Genomic DNA, 17490 nt, shown 5'->3' on the forward strand with positions numbered 1-17490 from the left:
GGATTTTGATGTCAACCAAACATTGGAAATCAGATTTTATCCTCAGCCTTTACCCACAGAATCCCCTATAACCTGTGGTTGAAAGCTCTCCATCTTAGGGAAGTGGGGGTGACCGTGAACGTAGCTCACTTTGAGATTTATTACATTACTGAGGTAAAAGGAAAGGAATGAACATTTCCTCAGTGCTTACTGTGGAGCAGACCCTGCCCTTAATTCTCTCCAGCTCCTTCTAAAGGAGTCAGAGTGTCACTATCTACATTAGTAGGGAAAGAGTAAGGCACAAGCTCACAAAGCTCCCAGGGCTGGTAAGAAAAGGGGCCAGCATCTGAACCAAATCTATCCAGTTCTAAGTCCTCTGTTCCCTCATCCTCTTTCCTCCCAGAGGCCAGCCTGAGACTCACCATCTATGTTTGGGGCTGCATCAGAAGCCTTGTCATAGATCACGCCATGGGGCAAAATACTGTAGACTTTGTCGGCTTTGTTGGCAAAGGTGACTAGCAGGGTATCACCCACCTCTGCCCTGATGACGGGGCCTGAAAGATATCAAGAGGAGGAGGGAGAAGAGGATGAAAAGGGGCAGAGGGAAGTGAATATACGCAGGAGAAGGAGAGTCATTCCATGTACATATATGCCCCACTAAAGCATCTCCCCCCATTCAAAACATGACAGATGGTTTTATTCTACCAAGAATTCCAAGATGGGCTTCTGCCTCAGAGAGTCTCTTTCTTCGAGTAAAAGTTGCATCAACATACTCCATATACTGAGCCTTCCAATATTTTCCTCCAATTCTGTTGTCCCCTTGTGTGAAGTAGAGCTCGGAGTCACTGTGTAAAGAATAGGAACCTGACTGAGAGCACATCTCTACATATCCACCAGATGCCTTAATTATGGAGCTTCCTTTTATTCTCTTTAGCTCATTCACCCACCCATCTCCCTGGGAAAAATGGTCCAGTCTTCAACCAAGTGCCCCGGAATAGTCAGGCAGCCTTGAAAGTCTCAGGCTGGATGGTGGTCAAGCTCACTCCTCTCTTAGCCACCTACTTTCTTCCCCAGAGGTCCAGCAACCGAAGAAAGCACAGGTGAACTCCTTACTTACCGGCATTGCAGTCCCAGAATGGTGTTCTACAAAGTAAAGAGCTAACTGGTTTCTTTGCAGAGTAAGTATCCCTCTATCTCTTGCTGATGTCAATATGAATAGTTTCTGCATCTAGTAAGCTCTTTGATATCTGGCATGATTAAGGAATGGAGTGTCTAGTTAATCAAATAGTTTAGTCAATGGAGAGTTATCGTATAAACGATATACATGAAATACCAAATTCCAAAGTTGTGAACTGCAGTGATGTGAATTCTGGCTAGCACTATCTCTAGATACCTTATTTTTGCCAACGGTACCACCACTCCTGCAGTCACACAGGCTGCCTTTGTCTTCTTTCTCTGCCTCATCTCCTTATCTTGTTCATCTTTCCTTCTCTGTACCCTTTTTGCCTCTTTTCCTTGCCTTTCTCCCCGCTGCCACAAGTCCCGTACCTGCCCCCATCACCTTGTGTTTGCAGCGTTTTACGGAGCTCTAGTTACACCCTCCACAGCCTCCCTCTAGCCTCCGCTCGCTCTGGGTTCTCCCTCAGCATACGCACTCCTACAACGTTAATCTCCAAGATGGTAATCTCCACGGCCTGCTCTAACATCTTCACCCGTTTACAGCCGCCAATCAGGTAAAGTTCAAAAGGATTATAGGATATCTGCGGTTGAGATCCAGTTTACCCAATCCTCTCCCTATGGCTCTAGGCAAACCTCCACTCCCCTGTGCAAATCCCCCATCCAATCACTTTGATCTCACTAACCCCTGCAACTAAAATTTCCCTCCTTACGATTCACTTATATAAATTCCACTATTCTCCAGGACTCTGCTTAAGTCCCATTTCCTCTGAGAAGTGTTCCCTGGCTGTCTTAGCTCTCTCTGAACGCCCAGAGAACTCCCTTGTCTGGACAACTCATCTTAATCTTATTTGTAACTTGCCAACTTACTTCTCTTCTCCTGCACACACAGCTTCTTTTTGACCTGAGGGTGGGAACACTGCCTTTCAGCTCCCTGCAACCCTTGTGTCAGTTTTTATGTTGTGTTTCCATATATCACATTAAATATCAGTTAAATATAGTTTAATATTTCATAAAGGTGCTTCAGAATTCTGGAAGGTTTCTAAGACAAAATTCCCAATGCCAGTTCTCATTATTCTGTTTATAGAGAAATACTGGTCAATAGAGAGTGTCGATTTCAAACAGGTTCATATATGGTTCATACATATTCTTTAAGTTAGGTTCAAGGGCATTGGTTTGATGGAAGAATGAATGAATGAGTAAAATTATGATGAAAGAAATGAAGGGTATCTTATCCATCACAAAGAGAATTTTAAAAACATTCCCTCAAACATAAAAGGGATCATAGGGTAATAATGATCATTCTTGGTATCATACTGCACATTTCAAAATGCTTTCACAGGTATCATTGCACAGGATTCTATAATAACAAGTCACAGGAGTCCACATCCACTTAGTGAACTGTTAGATTTAATTTGAAAAAGACTACATGCTATGGGAGAAAAAATGATTAACAATGACTCAGGAGTCAGGGGAGGCTTCACTTAAGAGGTGACATTAGAATTAGATTTTGAAGGAAAAATAACATTTTACTGGATAGGTAGGAAAAAGATATTCTGGGTAGAGGGGGCATAACATATCAGGATGTCCTTGAACCAGAAAGGGTAACTTTCCTTGGTCAGTTCATGTCTATTGAAAGAGAGCCCTGTCTTATTCTCTCTTCAAAACTGTCTTTTCCACATGTGCAAAGACCTTAGTCTGCTCTCTGTGAGCTTAGTATTTCTCATGGCACTTAGCACTGCAATTTTCACCCAGTAGGTGCTCAAGAAATGTTTGATGAATGAATGAATGAATTTAGTGCTTTGATATAGCCAGCCAATCATGACACAATAAATACCCTGCCAATTCTCAGCAATATGTACGTTACAGGGCTCAGAACCCTTTAAGTGGTGTCTTTTAGTGTCGTTAACCCTTTAAGTGGTGCCATCTATGGAGTATGGGCTCATAAGATAAGGTCTGGGGATACAAGTGAGGTTCCAGAAAAAGGTCTAACAGATGCCTCCCTTATGAGAAGCTTAGAAACACCAGCAAAGAGTACTTACCTGCCAGAAGCATTTAGGGGAAGACCACTGAATTTGTTATAGCCTTGAGGAGCATAATCCCAAAGAACTTTTTCAGCTGCTATAAAGTAGTGCCTCTGCTGACCCTTCTTTTTGGGGTGAGGAATATCACCTCTGCAGTTACCAACATTGTACTGTCCCAGCATGCCGGCTGCAGAACAGAGGAAAACCACAAGCCAGGGTATTAATGCTCACAAAAGAAATCAGACAGGAAAAGACTGATAGATTTGACTTTGTAAACATTTAAAACTTTTGTATAGAAAACCAGGACCTTAACGAAGTTAAAAGTGAAGGATAAGTGGTGGGTAGGGGGATATTTTAACACATAGGACAAAAGATTAATACATAAATACATTTGACAAAGAAGAAAGAAGAAAGTAAATCTCCCAATGGAAAATGGGCAAGGGACATCAATAGATTATTCACAAAATCTATCTAAATACCATCGACCTATAAACACATGAAAAAAACAGTTCAATATTAATTAATTAATTAATTGATTAATTAAATAATTGATTAATCAAAATAATTAATCAAGCAACACTGTTATCCATTTATCAGATTGGTAAAGATTAGAAACACTAATAGTTCTCAGTGTTGGCAGATGAATGGGGAATTCTCACACACTAAGGGTGAGGAGTAAAAGAGAATTTGGCAATACATGTCCATCCATAGCTATAAGAGAAATATCAAACTGTTTGACCCAAGAATTCTAAATCTAAGAATTTTCCTAAAGAAATATCAGACAAAAGTGTAACATATCTGTAAACTGAGTTTTTTTAGTATGGTTTATGATAGCCCCCCCAAAATGAGGGGAAAATACAAGTGTTAAGCAACAGAGTATTTGTTGGGTAAATCGTAATCTCCTTTGCAAGCACACTGGGAGGATTAACAATGACGAAGTAGCTTTATATTCACTGACACGGAAATGTATTTCTGATATATTAATAAGTGGGAAAAGTAAGATAAAGGGCAGTATTAATAGATTCACTTCATTTTATAAATAACATGCACTTATGTATAAAGGTCTAAAAAAATAGAGGGAGAATGTTCCTCAAAACATAACACCATTATCCTAAGACAGAATTACTGATTTTTAAAATTAAGTGTATTTTCTAATTTTTTATGATAATTTTTTTCTGAGGCTATGGATAATTTTGGAAATGCTCTATTTCAGTAATGTACCAACACCAGCTTATGTCCACAGCCACTGGCCATGCTTAGCAATCTTACTAGTCTCAAATAAGCTGTGAATGCCTTGATTTTAAAACTAGTTTCTTCCTACATATAACAGCATGAGACCCTGTAAGAATAGGGATCTTGCAGTAAGAACACTTAATATCTACCCTCTTAGGAAATTTCACGTACATTCTACAGTATTGACCATAGTCACCATGCTGTACATTAGGTCTCCAGAACTCATTCATCTTGCATAACTGAACTTTGTACTCTTTGAGATCTCAAGTGTTCTTAGCATGGGCATGCGCATACACACAGTTAACCATGCGAGGTCATGGCTGTGTTAATTAGTTTGAGTGTGGTGATGAGTTCAAAGTATGCATATATCAAAACATCAAGTTGCACATCTTAAATATAGGCAATTCCTATGTATCAATTATACCTCAATAAAACTGGGGGGAAATAAGAATGGGAATCTTGTCTTGATCACTTTGTCTTCCCAGAACAGTATCTGGTACATGTTTACTGATCCACTCAACATTTATTGAATTGAATTGAATTGAAATAACCCAGCTGACTAATGTTAAGATTAGCTGCTTAAGGTTGACAGGAACAAGAATGTGTTATCAAAGCTGCCCTGGAGAGTTGCATCCCTGTACCTGCTGGTGACTGTGGGTAGTGAGTCAGTATCCAAATTTAATTACACATTATTTCTTCTGTTTCTATTCCATTGACACGTGTTTTTTTTTTTTTTTTTCTATTTTGTTCTCACCATCTTAGGCCAGACCTTTTCTTTTTTTTTAATTTAATTTTATTATGTTATGTTAGTCAACATACATTACAGCATTAGTTTTTGATGTAGTGTTCCATGATTCATTGTTTGCATATAACACCCAGTGCCCCATTCAATACGTGCCCTCCTTAATACCCATCACCAGGCTAACCCATCCCCCCACCCCCCTCCCCTCTAAAACTCTCAGTTTGTTTCTCGGAGTCCATAGTCTCTCATGGTTCATCTCCCCCTCTGATTTCCGCCCCCTTCATTTTTCCCTTCCTACTATCTTCTTCTTCTTCTTCTTTTTTTTTTAAACATATAATATATTATTTGTTTCAGAGGTACAGATCTGTGTTTCATCAGTCTTACACAATTCACAGCAATCACCATAGCACATACCCTCCCCAATGTCCATCACCCAGCTACCTCATCCCTCCCACCTCCCTCCACTCCAGCAACCCTCAGTTTGTTTCCTGAGATTAAGAGTCTCTTATGGTTTGTCTCCCTCTCTGGTTTCATCTTGTTTCATTTTTCCCTCCCTTCCCCTATGATCCTCTGTCTTGTGTCTCAAATTCCTCATGTCAGTGAGATCATATGACACTTGCCTTTCTCTGATTAACTGATTTCATTTAGCATAATACCGTCTAGTTCCATCCACTTCGTTGCAAATGACAAGATTTTGGGGTTTTTTTTGATGGCTGCATAATATTCCATTGCATATATATACCACATCTTCTTTATCCATTCATCTGTTGATGGACATCTTGAGGCCAGACCTTTTCTACGTCATAACTCTAGTGTTGCCAATGTTTCTTAACTAGCATCCAGTGGCCAGAATCTCTCCATCAAATCCTTTCTGCACACAGGTATCATACTTATCTTCCTAAATTGCTGCACTGATGTGCCTAAGGATCTGGAAGAACCCTCTTGGCCTTCCAGACACAGTCCTGACTCCTTAGCTTTGCCCTTCAGATCTCCTCCCACTAGGCTCTGCCTCTATAGACTTCTCTCTTATCACTCTTCTGGCATAAGCCTACAGTCCAGCTGAGGAGAGACCCATTCTGTGTGGTCCCAAAGGATGAGACTAAGTCATTCAACAGGCATTTAAGTAAAAAAAGAAAATGTTCATCATGTACCTATCATAGGATTTTGCAGCTATCATTGGCTCTTATCTCAATATAAGGAATAACATTCTAACAGAGAAGCCCAGAGATGAAATGGGCTGCTACAGTTACTTAAAAGAGATATCCAGAAGAAATGGAAGAATTAGATGTTGGGTTGGTCCAGATTATCCATAAATTTCTCTCCAATGTTAAAATGTTATTATTCTATTTACAGCTGCTTGTATAGAACATGTCTTTTTCCTGGTTCATGGTGCTTCCTCTGCCTGGAAAGCCTTTCTTCCCTTCTTCATCTGTTCAATTCCTACCCATATTTCAAGACTCAGATTAGGGGCCAACACCTCAGGAAGTCCCTCTGCTTGTTCCAGAGAGGTGACCATAGCAAACAAAGAGCATTTATCTTTCTGCCTCAGATTTTATTCATTTGCAAATGCCTAACAAAGTCTAGCTACTAGACTGCAGGCTCCTTGAAGGTCTTACCATTTCTTTCATTCACCTCCCACCTTTTTCATAGGGAGTTGATGAATAAATATCTGTTGATAGGATGGCAAATAAATGAGCATTGTGCATTTTCCTCTATACTCAATATTTAATTAAATATAATACAAGAACCTATCTAACAGCAGATACTGAATGAGCATCATTGACTGTGTGTTATAATCATCCCCCTCGAAACATCCACACGCTACACTGGCCCTTGTCCTTTTTACCTTGTAGGTGATCACTAACTTGGCAAGTTATCATCCACTTCCCAGGATTCTCGACTACCATTTCTGTTGTCAGGAAGGTGGCTGGGAACAGGTTGATGACATCAGTCCGATGCCCTCTGCTGATGAAGGTGTTGCCATAAAAATAGATGGAATGGATGTCTATCTCATTCCCCATCCCATAGAGGTGCCAGGACACCGATTCACCAACACACATCTCAGGCTCAGGGAGGTTTCCAAAGAGGTATCCATTGAGGGCTGAAAAACAGAAACACACTGGTGCAAGAGAGTCCCCTGTAGAGGGGGTAACACATACTCCAGCACAGTTGAAAACTGAGTGCTGATCATCACTTGTAATGTTTTTGTGCAGAAAAGCATGACTCCTTTCAAAAACTACAGTCCCAGAACAGAGTGAAAGGTTTTTCAAGAGAAGAGCACTCAATAAAAGTGGAGATGAGCACACAGGAAACAGACTTGGAGCTGCTGTGTGAACACAATAATGAGGTCAGGAATAAACAGAGCACTGCTCAGACTTCAGGATGGCTCAGCCACTTCCTCTCGTGATCCTTCATTTTCTTTCTTTCTTTCTTTATTTTTATTATGTTCAGTTAGCCACTGTATAGTACATAATTAGTTTTTGATGTAGTGTTCAATGATTCGTTAGTTAAGTGTAACACCCAGTGCTCATTACAGCACGTACCGTCTTCAATACCCATCACCCTGCGATCCTTCATTTTCATACCTGACTTCCCTACAGGACTCTTGGTCCCTGACATTAGAAACCCCATCTCACCCATTCCACAGCTATCAGGACCCAGCAGAAAAGCAGGCACATAGGAGCTACTTAATTTAAGTAACCAAAGTGAGCAGCAAGAAGGAAATGAAAGGAGCTGATTAGAAGGGACCTATGAGACGTGTTACTTTAAAGTTCTGTTATTTTAAAAGCAGAGAGAAAAAACAGTTGTTACTAGGTCTTGCTGGGGCAACATCTAACTGATTGAGCTTACGCTGGAAGTCTGAGACCTAGTCTTTTGAATCATCTGAATGGCAGCCAGAACTTGACCAAGTGCAGAAGAAAACTTGACTCATGGTTTTAAAGAGTCATAACATCACTTCTTAAATCCAAACTGACAGCACAACTGATTCTAAACAATTTTAGTATATTTAAATAAATTTATCAATAAATATTATATTGATCAAGCATCTTCTATGGACTAGTTTTTGTTGTTTTTTTTTTTAAGTTGATGTTTTTCTTTTTTTTTTTTTTTTAAGATTTTATTTATTTATTTGACACAGAGAGATAGTGAGAGAGAGAGTACAAGCAGGGGGACCGGCACACAGAAAGAGGGAAAGGAAGAAGCAGGCTCTCCACGGAGCAAGGAACCCAATGCAGGGCTCAATCCCAGGACCCCGGGATCATGACCTGAGCCAAAGGCAGCCGCTTAACCGACTGAGCCACCCAGGTGCCCCATAAGTTGATGTTTTTCTATTCTTGGTTAGGTCTCCTTTACTAGTTCGAAGAAGACCGACTGTTTGCAAACACGTACTTCTGCATACAGGCTGATTTTTATTTTTATTTACTTATTTTTAAAAATTTTATTTATTTTTAAAAGATTTTATTTATTTATTTACTTATTTTAGAGAGAGTGAGAAAGAGAGAATATCCAGCAGACTCCAAGATGAGTGTGGAGCCCAACGAGTGGCTCAATCCCACAACCATAAGATCATGACCTGAGCTGAAACCAAGAGTTGGTTGTTTCCCGACTGAGCCACCCAGGTGCCCCTATTTTTTTATTTTTTATTTTTTTAAAGAGTTTATTTATTTATTTTTTCATTTTTTAAAATTTTTTATTGTTATGTTAATCACCATACACTACATCATTAGTTTTTGATGTAGTGTTCCATGATTCATTGTTTGTGCATAACACCCAGTGCTCCATGCAGAAAGTGCCTTCTTTAATACCCATCACCAGGCTAACCCATCCTCTCACCCGCCTCCCCTCTAAAACCCTCAATTTGTTCTTCAGAGTCCATCGTCTCTCATGGTTCGTCTCCCCCTCTGATTTCCCCCCCTTCATTCTTCCCCTCCTGTTATCTTCTTTTTTTTTCTTAACATATATTGCATTATTTGTTTCAGAGGTACAGATCTGTGATTAAACACTCTTGCACAATTCACAGCACTCACCATAGCACATACCCTCCCCAATGTCTATCACCCAGCCACCCCATCCCTCACATCACCCCCGACTCCAGCAACCCTCAGTTTGTTTCCTGAGATTAAGAATACCAATATTATGCAGCCATCAAAAGAGTTTATTTTTAAGTCATCTCTACACCCAGTGTGGGGCTCGAATTTACAACCCTGAGATCAAGATTCGCATGCTCTACCGACTGAGCCAACCAGGCACCCCCAGGCTGATTTTTATTTTAAATACAGTCTATATTTGCTTATGTAATTGATTCCTTTTTGTTGGACATTTTCATTTGAAAGAGTGAAAGAAATTCTGTGGGCAGCTGAGTCATAAACCATCACAGTAGTTTTCAGCAAGATTTGAGAGCATTGCCACCATTCTGTAAAGCATAGGGATAAAAGTTGACTGGACACAGCAATGTTTTGAATTTAGGTCTTTGTTTATCCTGTCCTTCACTTCTTTCCCTGCTTCCCCTGCCTCCCTCCCTTCCCTCCTTTACTTCTTCCCTCCTAAAATATTTTCCAAACACCCCCCTCACACAAGGTTACTGAAATACCACTAGAAAGAACAGAGAGGGTGTGTGATGCAGTGGAAATCGTCAGTATACTGACACTCACACCTCGACACACTTTGGAATCAAACACAACCAAACTAACATTTATTTGCTATGGGGCTCCTCTCTTAGCTTCTCTCAGGCAACTCTGGCCCTAATTATCACTTTGACCTTAGGCAAGTCATTGATGGTCTCTTGACTTCAGTTTCTTCTTCTGTAAAATAGGGGAGGTCAGATGATCTTCAGCCCCTTCCCTCTCTCCTATGATTTTTTAACTACATTGATGCTGCCTTGGTTAGGATGATTCTAGGAGACAGACAAGCAAATATGAAGGAAATTTATCAATGAATGACATGGGGTGTTTGTTTACATTGAAGATGTTCTTTGTGTTCACTAGAACTCTCTAGGAAAACAGAAGAATGAGTCTACTTAATAATCTCCAAGTCTTAAAATTCTGTATTAAGCCACTACTCTGCAAAACAGATGTGGGTAAGTGGTCTGTCTCAATGGAGAAGATAACTATAGAAGTTCACTATTTTCAAATACGGGTCTGGCACATAGTGAATGCTCAATAAATGTTGATTGAAAGATTGTCTGGGAGGGGTGCCTGGGTGGATCAGTCGGTTAAGCATCCAACTCTTGATTTTAGCTCAGTTCATGGTCTCAGGGTTGTGACATTGGGCCCTGTGTCAGGCTCCATGCTGGGCGTGGAGTCTGCTTAAGATTCTCTCTCTCAAAAAAAAAAAAATTATTATTTTCAAAAAAGGAATGCCTGGGAAATATAACAAATTCACAAGTGTGTATTTAAACATAGCATACAGCATAGTTTTTAAATTTTAGCCGTCACTCAGGAAATGGTTACTGGAATAATGCGAAATGTTGCAAACCACAGAATTGTTATATGATGGCAGTTCATTCTCCTTTCTCCTGTCAATATAAACCCATCCTTCTCTAGGATCACCTCTTGATTCTTTCCTGATTATAACATTAATCCTTCCACTTTCCATACCATAGCTTGTCATACACAATTCAGCTGATATCTATTGCCTCATCTCTTCTCAGATTGTTTTATGTTCTGACATGGATTGTGTTTCATATCACTTCCTAACCATTCTTATCACTGAGTTCTCAATCCTAGAAAACCGGGTTAGACCTTTCTGTGTTTTTTCATCCCTGGCCTCATAGTTTCAGATCCACAAAAAGCATTTGGTATATATTTGATAACACGGGAGACACTCACCATGCATTTTGTTACTTCTCTGGAAAACAGCATCTTTTTTGTCAACTGAATCAGGGTCAGTGCAGAAATGTCTGATATTTTCATCAAGGTACCAGCTTTGATTCTCATCCACCAGAGTAAACATTATAATGAATTCTCGGTCCACATCTGTCCTTGTCCCGGAATATTTATTCAGGACACCTATCAGGGGGGACATCCAAAAGAGTGGAGGAAAATCGTTCAAAGTGAATTAAATCAAGATGAGTTTTGCCTCTTGCCAATGGTATCAGGTAAGTTTGAAGTCAGTCAAAGACTTATAAGAACAAGAATAACCACAACATGAAAGCAGCAAAGGATTTTAATGGAAATGACAGAGTCGTAGAAGAGAAAAGTCATGAAACAGAAGCCTTCACAGCAACTGCTCCCAAAGGGAGCCAGTGTTACTGATAGAGCACAGACACACTAACGCAATTAATGGGGGACAAAAAGTGATCATGCAGGTGAAATATCAAAGCAAAAGCAGGCTTGGCCATTTGGCTACATTCTTCACTTCTCTATGTGTGGTAGGGGCTGGCATGAATGGCTATCAATATGGTATGTCCCTGGTTTGTTTTCTTTTTTAAAGTATATAAATTTCAGAATGCTAATGATGGTTCCTTGACAGAAGTCTGAATTATTACCCCTGCTGTGGTGTCAGACTGGCCTTCTATGTTAGAGGAATCTCCCTAATCTTATGGAAAGCTTGGAAGAAAAGGCACCTTTGTATGGAGCAAGGGAGGCAGGCAAAACAAAGCCCAAAATTTATACATACTTTTTAATACATCTGGGAATAGGCTTGTGTGTGTGTGTGTGTGTGTGTGTGTTGGTGGGGGGTGGAAGAGCTCCTTACCTTCCTTGCATACCAGCAGGGGGCCAATTAACCCAGAGCAGATGTCCTTAGGCGCGTCAATGTGCGAATGGTACACCCAGGTCAGACAGTTGGCGTCCGCTGGAGCAGGGGCATATTCTTCTCTCACTGGCCAGATATAGGTGTAGTTATTGCCAGGAGGAACCATATCATCATTCTTATTCCTTCCAGATGTTCCATCTGGGTATAGGGCTCCTTCAAGAAAAGATTAAATATAGTTAATATACAAAGATCGCATGCTATAGTGGACAGGGCCAGAGCTTTGGAATCAAACACCTATGAATTAAAATTTATTTCCTGTGGGATTGAGGCATGTTACTTAAATTCTCAATGCCTTGGTTTTCTATCAGTGAAGCTAGAATGTTGATACCCACCCCAGAGTGATGTGAGAACTAGCTGACACAATGTACATAAAGCATCCTGCACAAAGCCAGATGCTTAATAAATGTTCATAAGGACCCCTTCTGATGGGCCTCTTGTTCCAATCAGGAAGATTTGAATCCACCTCACTTAACATCAATTCAAGAAGGAAAGGAGAGGGGTGCCTGGGTGGCTCAATTGGTTAAACATCTGACTTTGGCTCAGATCATGATCTTGGGGTCTTGGGGTCAAGTCCTGCGCTAGGCTCCCTGCTCAGTGGGGAGTCTGCCTCTCTCTTTCCCTCCCTGCCCCTTCCCTCCACTCGTGCTCTCTCTCTCCCTCTCTCTCTAATAATAAATAAAATAAAATCTTAAAAAAAGGAAGGAAAGAAACAGAAGAAATAATGAAATTCTTAGGCACTTATTACAGATTCAACACCTGTTTGAAATCTCACGAAAGATAGGAAGGAAGAGTAAGACATTCATCTTTCCTCCAGAGATCCTACAGTTCTGTTGAGCCAACTGGAATTGGAATTATTAGCACATGGGACAACTGGGGAGTAAAATAGAGTGATGTGTTAAACATAATTTGGTGTTTTGCTAGGTGGGGGGTCTACCACAGAGGGGGTGTGAACTAAGATTTCACAAGATTTTTCAATTAAGGAAAGTCCACTGATAAAACTAGTTTGATAACTACCTGGATAGAAGGTAGAGGTCTGGAAGGACCGGGACGAGCTGGATGGCCTTAGGAAGAAGGCTGGAGGGTGAGAGGCCGAGGAGATGGATGTGGACACACCCAAGTTCATTCTCCATTCTTTCACTTGTTCACCATCCATTCAACAAACCTGCAATCCTGAACTCCCTGGACTAGGTCAGTTTTCTAAAATGCATTCACACAGAGAGAAGGGCAGTAGAGCCAATGGTGAAGTTCAGGGCCATTGAAGTTAGACTGCCTGGAATCAAATACTATCTCCATCACTTGTTAGCTGCAACTTGGGCAATTTTCTTCTCTTCTAGGAGACTTAGATTCTTATCTGGAAGAGGATGATAGTTATCATACCTATCTCATAGAGTTGTTGAGGCTTACATGACATAAGATCTACAATACATTTATCACAGCATCTGGCTTATAGTAAGCTTTCAGTAAACATCAGTTATTATTCATTCATAGTACTTGCCCAAGGTTTTAATTATATATGTATATATATAATTGTGTATATAATTGTTCAATTAATGTCTGTCTCTCACATTAGACTATAATTTCTACAAAAAACAGGGTTTTTTTGCTCATAATTTTATAAGCAAGGTCTACCTCAGTGCTTAGTAGAGTGGGTGCTCAGTACGTATCTGTTGAATAAAATAATGAATGAGTGGCATGACTGTACACCATACACCAAAGCCCTGTGAATAAAATGCATGGCTTGAAAGCTTCTGAATTTATATACAGAGAGACTGAGGCTCCGTAGCTGGGGGAGGGTGGGTGGGTAGTGGACTTGTCTAGAGGCTTCAACTGAGATCACTCATTTTGCTTTGATTATATGATACAAATCAATACAAATACTAGTTTTTCTAGAGACTCTTTTATTTACACTTTACTTATGTGTTTTCTTTTTGCTTGTTATAATTAGGAAATGTTGATCACTATTATTGAAAGGAAGGGCCTGAGTCCCCAAACAAAACCTTGGTTTCACCTCTCAAGATGAGGAAGATCATTTAGGATCCAAAATATACTGTGAATATAAAGTAAAAGGTGATTTAGGGTGGGGTAGCTTATTAAGTTGTTCTGAAAATTATTCCCAGAAAGGAATTTTGATTTGTCAAAGGTTTTGAGCAATGGTAACATTAACAATATAAGAATATTTTTAAAACAATCATTTGGTTTTATGTATTCTAAAATGTGTGGGCTTTGGGGCGCCTGGATGGCTCAGATGGTTAAGCGTCTGCCTTCGGCTCAGGTCATGATCCCGGGGTTCTGGGATTGAGCCCCGCGTTGGGTTCCCTGCTCAGCGGGGAGCCTGCTTCTCCCTCTCCCTCTGCCTACTGCTCCCTGGCTTGTGCTCTCTGTCTGTGTCTCTGTCAAATAAATAAATAACATCTTTAAAAAAATAAAAAAATAAATAAATAAAATGTGTGGGCTTTTAGAAATTAAAATATACAAGTTTTCACCCCATCAGGTTTGAGAATATTGAGGATTGGTGAAGTTATAGGAGAAATAGGCCAGCTCATAAACAAATGGTGGAAGAGTAAATGTGCAATTTTTTGGAGGACAATTTGCCAATTCCTATTGAAAGAGAGAGAGAGAGAGAGAGAAAGAAAGAAAGAAAGAAAGAAAGAAAGAAAGAAAGAAAGAAAGAAAGAAAGAAAAGAAAGAAAAGAAAAGAAAAGAAAAGAAAAGAAAGAATATGAACGTAACCAGCAATTTTACTTTTAAAAATTTCCCCTAGAAACATCCTTGAAAATGTTTTTCAAAATACGTGAACTGGAATGTTTGTTGTAGAATTGCCAGTATCAACCCCCAAACGAAAACAACCTAAATAATCATCATTAATCATCAATAATCATCAATGTACTAGACTGGTACATTCATACAAAGGGATATTGCACAACTGTTAAAAGGAGGTCTTTTATGAGACCTAATATGAGGAAATCTCCAAGATGAAGCAAAAATGGAAAACAGATAATATGTAACAGCATTACAGTATAATCTTTTTTGTACAAATGAACAAATAAATACATACGCATAACCACACACACACAAATATATGTATGGAAAATTTTCTAAGAGAAATTTATAAGATATCTTTATTTTATTATGTTATGTTTGTCACCATATAGTACATCATTTTTAAAGGTGATTGCTTTTCAGGTAAGAGGTAAGAAGAATTTTTACTTCTCTTATTATACCTCTCTGTACTCTTAAAATTTTCTTTTTTTAAAAAAAAGATTTTATTTATTTATTTGACAGAGAGAGAGAGAGTACAAGCAGGGGGAGCAGCAGGCAGAGGGAGAAGCAGGCTCCCCGATGAGCAGGGAGCCTGATGCGGGACTCGATCCCAGGACTCTGGGATCATGACCTGAGCTAAAGGCAGCTGATTAACTGACTGAGCCACCAGGTGCCCCAAATTTTCTTTTTTTTTAAAAAAGATTTTATTTATTTGACAGACAGAGAGAGATAACACAAACAGGGGAGCGGCAGAGAGAGGGAGAGGGAGAAGAAAGCTCCCCGCTGAGCCGGGAGCCTGATACAGGCCTCAGTCCCAGGACCCTGGGATCATGACTGGAGCCAAAGGCAGATACTTAACTGACTGAGCCACCCAGGCGCCCCTAAAATTTTCTAACCAAGTTCATATACTAGTTTTTGTTTAATCTTTGGTTTTGAGCTCATTTTAGTGGATAAGTAGGGAATCAGAATGTGAGACATTTACCCCTTCTTTATGCTTCTCTGAATTAAAAAAAAAAAACAGTAAAATTTATTTTTAAAAAGTCCTAATACTTAACTATATTTCATATGGAGATCAAGAAAGCATTAGCTAATTCCATTATTAAGTGAGATATGGTATGTAAGAGCTCTCACACAGGCATTGGCACATTAGGAACTGCTTAATCAATGTTAATCCCACCTACCGACTTCTTCTGTGTTCATTCTCTACCACTCCCCAGATGAACACCTTGGAAGCAACAACTATGCATTTACTCATTTTTGCAGCCCCAGTATCCAGCATTGGGTCTAGTGCACAGTAAACACTAAGTTGAACTGAGCAGGGACTTTCAGACTAGCAAGCTTGCAAAGGTAGCGAAGAGAAAAATTCATCAAAAGAGAGTGAGGAGGTCAGCAAATCCTCTCCCCCGAAAGTAATGTAAAAATGAATGAAATTGAGAAAACCAACAATTTCATTGCTCTGGAAATCAAATAAAGGCATCCAGCAAAGTTTATGCTTGAAAAATTGCTGAACATCAGTTATTTGCCTACTCCTGGCTGACTCAAATGCTGTGTGCTTGCAAAGAGGAGAAGCAAAGGGCCCAGCAAAAATGAAAATCCAAGGCAGACAAAAACCACCTAAACTTTGAATGGGCTCTCTATCCACCCACAATTCCAACTGCAGAGAATTGAGGACTTACTGATGCTTAAGCACAACCTCTGTCCAAGCATCTGCTGACTTCAAAGCGAAGCAGATTTAGAGGTGACCCCTTAGAAGCCAGCCTTAAAAATAAACATAAAAAAAAAAAAAAGCAGAAACCTTGGTGGCCTCATACTCTAGGGAAGACAGATTTCATGGATTTAGCCCAGGCAAGTTACTAAACAAAAAAGCAAACCAACAGCAAAAATAACCTTGGATGAGGGAAAGATTTGAATCCAGAGTTGCTTCAATATATGCTAAAAAATTTCCAGTTTTCAACAAGGACAACAACAAAATGAGACATACAGAGAAACAAGAAAGTGTGACCTATTCTCAGAGAAAAAAAGCAGCCAATAGAAATTATCTCTAAGTGTCTCTAGATGTGAAATTTAGCAGATAAAACTTTAAAGCAGTTATTATAAAAATGTTCAAGCAATTAAAAGAAACCATGTTTAAATAATTGAAAAAAGTAGGACAAAATGATTCAGTAAATGGAAAAATCTTAACAAGGAGGTAGAATTTTATAATTATAAAAAGAACAAAGTTGGAGTTTTGGCATTGAAAAGTGAAATAAGTAAATAAGTGATATAAATGATATAAAACATTCACTAGGAGGTCTTGACAACAGATTCAAGATGGCAAATAATCAGTGAACTTGAATATAGATCAATAGAACTATCCTATCTGAAAAAGGAAGGGGGGAGAAAGATCAAAGAAAATAAACAGAACCTCAGAGGCCTGTGGGTCAACATCAAGTGTATTAACATGTGTAATAGTAGCCTGCCAAAGGATAAAAAAAAGAAAAAGGGACAGGAAAAAAAATGTTTGTAGAAATTTTTTGTAGAAGTTTTCCAAATTTGATGAAAAACATTAATCTACACATCAAAGAAGCATAATGAACCACAAGTAGGATAAATACAAAGAATCTATACATAGACACATTGTCGTCAAATTGTTAGGGAAAAAAGGGCAAAGAGGTAATATTGGAAGCAGGAGAAAAATGACTCATCACATACACAGGAACATTGACATGATTAACAGTTGACTTCCCATCTGAATATTGGAGATGAGAAGACAATAGGATGACATACTTAAAGTATTGCAGGGGGTAGGGGGGGAGTGCAAAAGGAGAATACCATATCCAG

At 39.4% G+C, this 17490-nt stretch overlaps 1 protein-coding gene across 1 annotated transcript in view; it reads right to left on the minus strand.

The window, feature by feature from the left end:
* The window catches only part of HEPHL1 (hephaestin like 1), a 123406-nt gene that overhangs the window by 55398 nt on the left and 50518 nt on the right, over nucleotides 1-17490 (minus strand). The window contains exons 4-9 of the mRNA XM_035009458.1: nucleotides 11851-12063; nucleotides 10983-11162; nucleotides 7001-7255; nucleotides 3198-3366; nucleotides 685-824; nucleotides 402-533 (exon numbers count right to left, since the gene is read on the minus strand). Coding sequence (XP_034865349.1) covers nucleotides 402-533; nucleotides 685-824; nucleotides 3198-3366; nucleotides 7001-7255; nucleotides 10983-11162; nucleotides 11851-12063 — 1089 coding nt within the window. The remainder of the gene's footprint in view (nucleotides 1-401; nucleotides 534-684; nucleotides 825-3197; nucleotides 3367-7000; nucleotides 7256-10982; nucleotides 11163-11850; nucleotides 12064-17490) is intronic.

Source organism: Mirounga leonina, unplaced genomic scaffold (genome assembly GCF_011800145.1).
Source record: "Mirounga leonina isolate KUSES-001 unplaced genomic scaffold, KU_Mleo_1.0 Mir_153, whole genome shotgun sequence".
NCBI classification, from domain to species: domain Eukaryota; kingdom Metazoa; phylum Chordata; class Mammalia; order Carnivora; family Phocidae; genus Mirounga; species Mirounga leonina.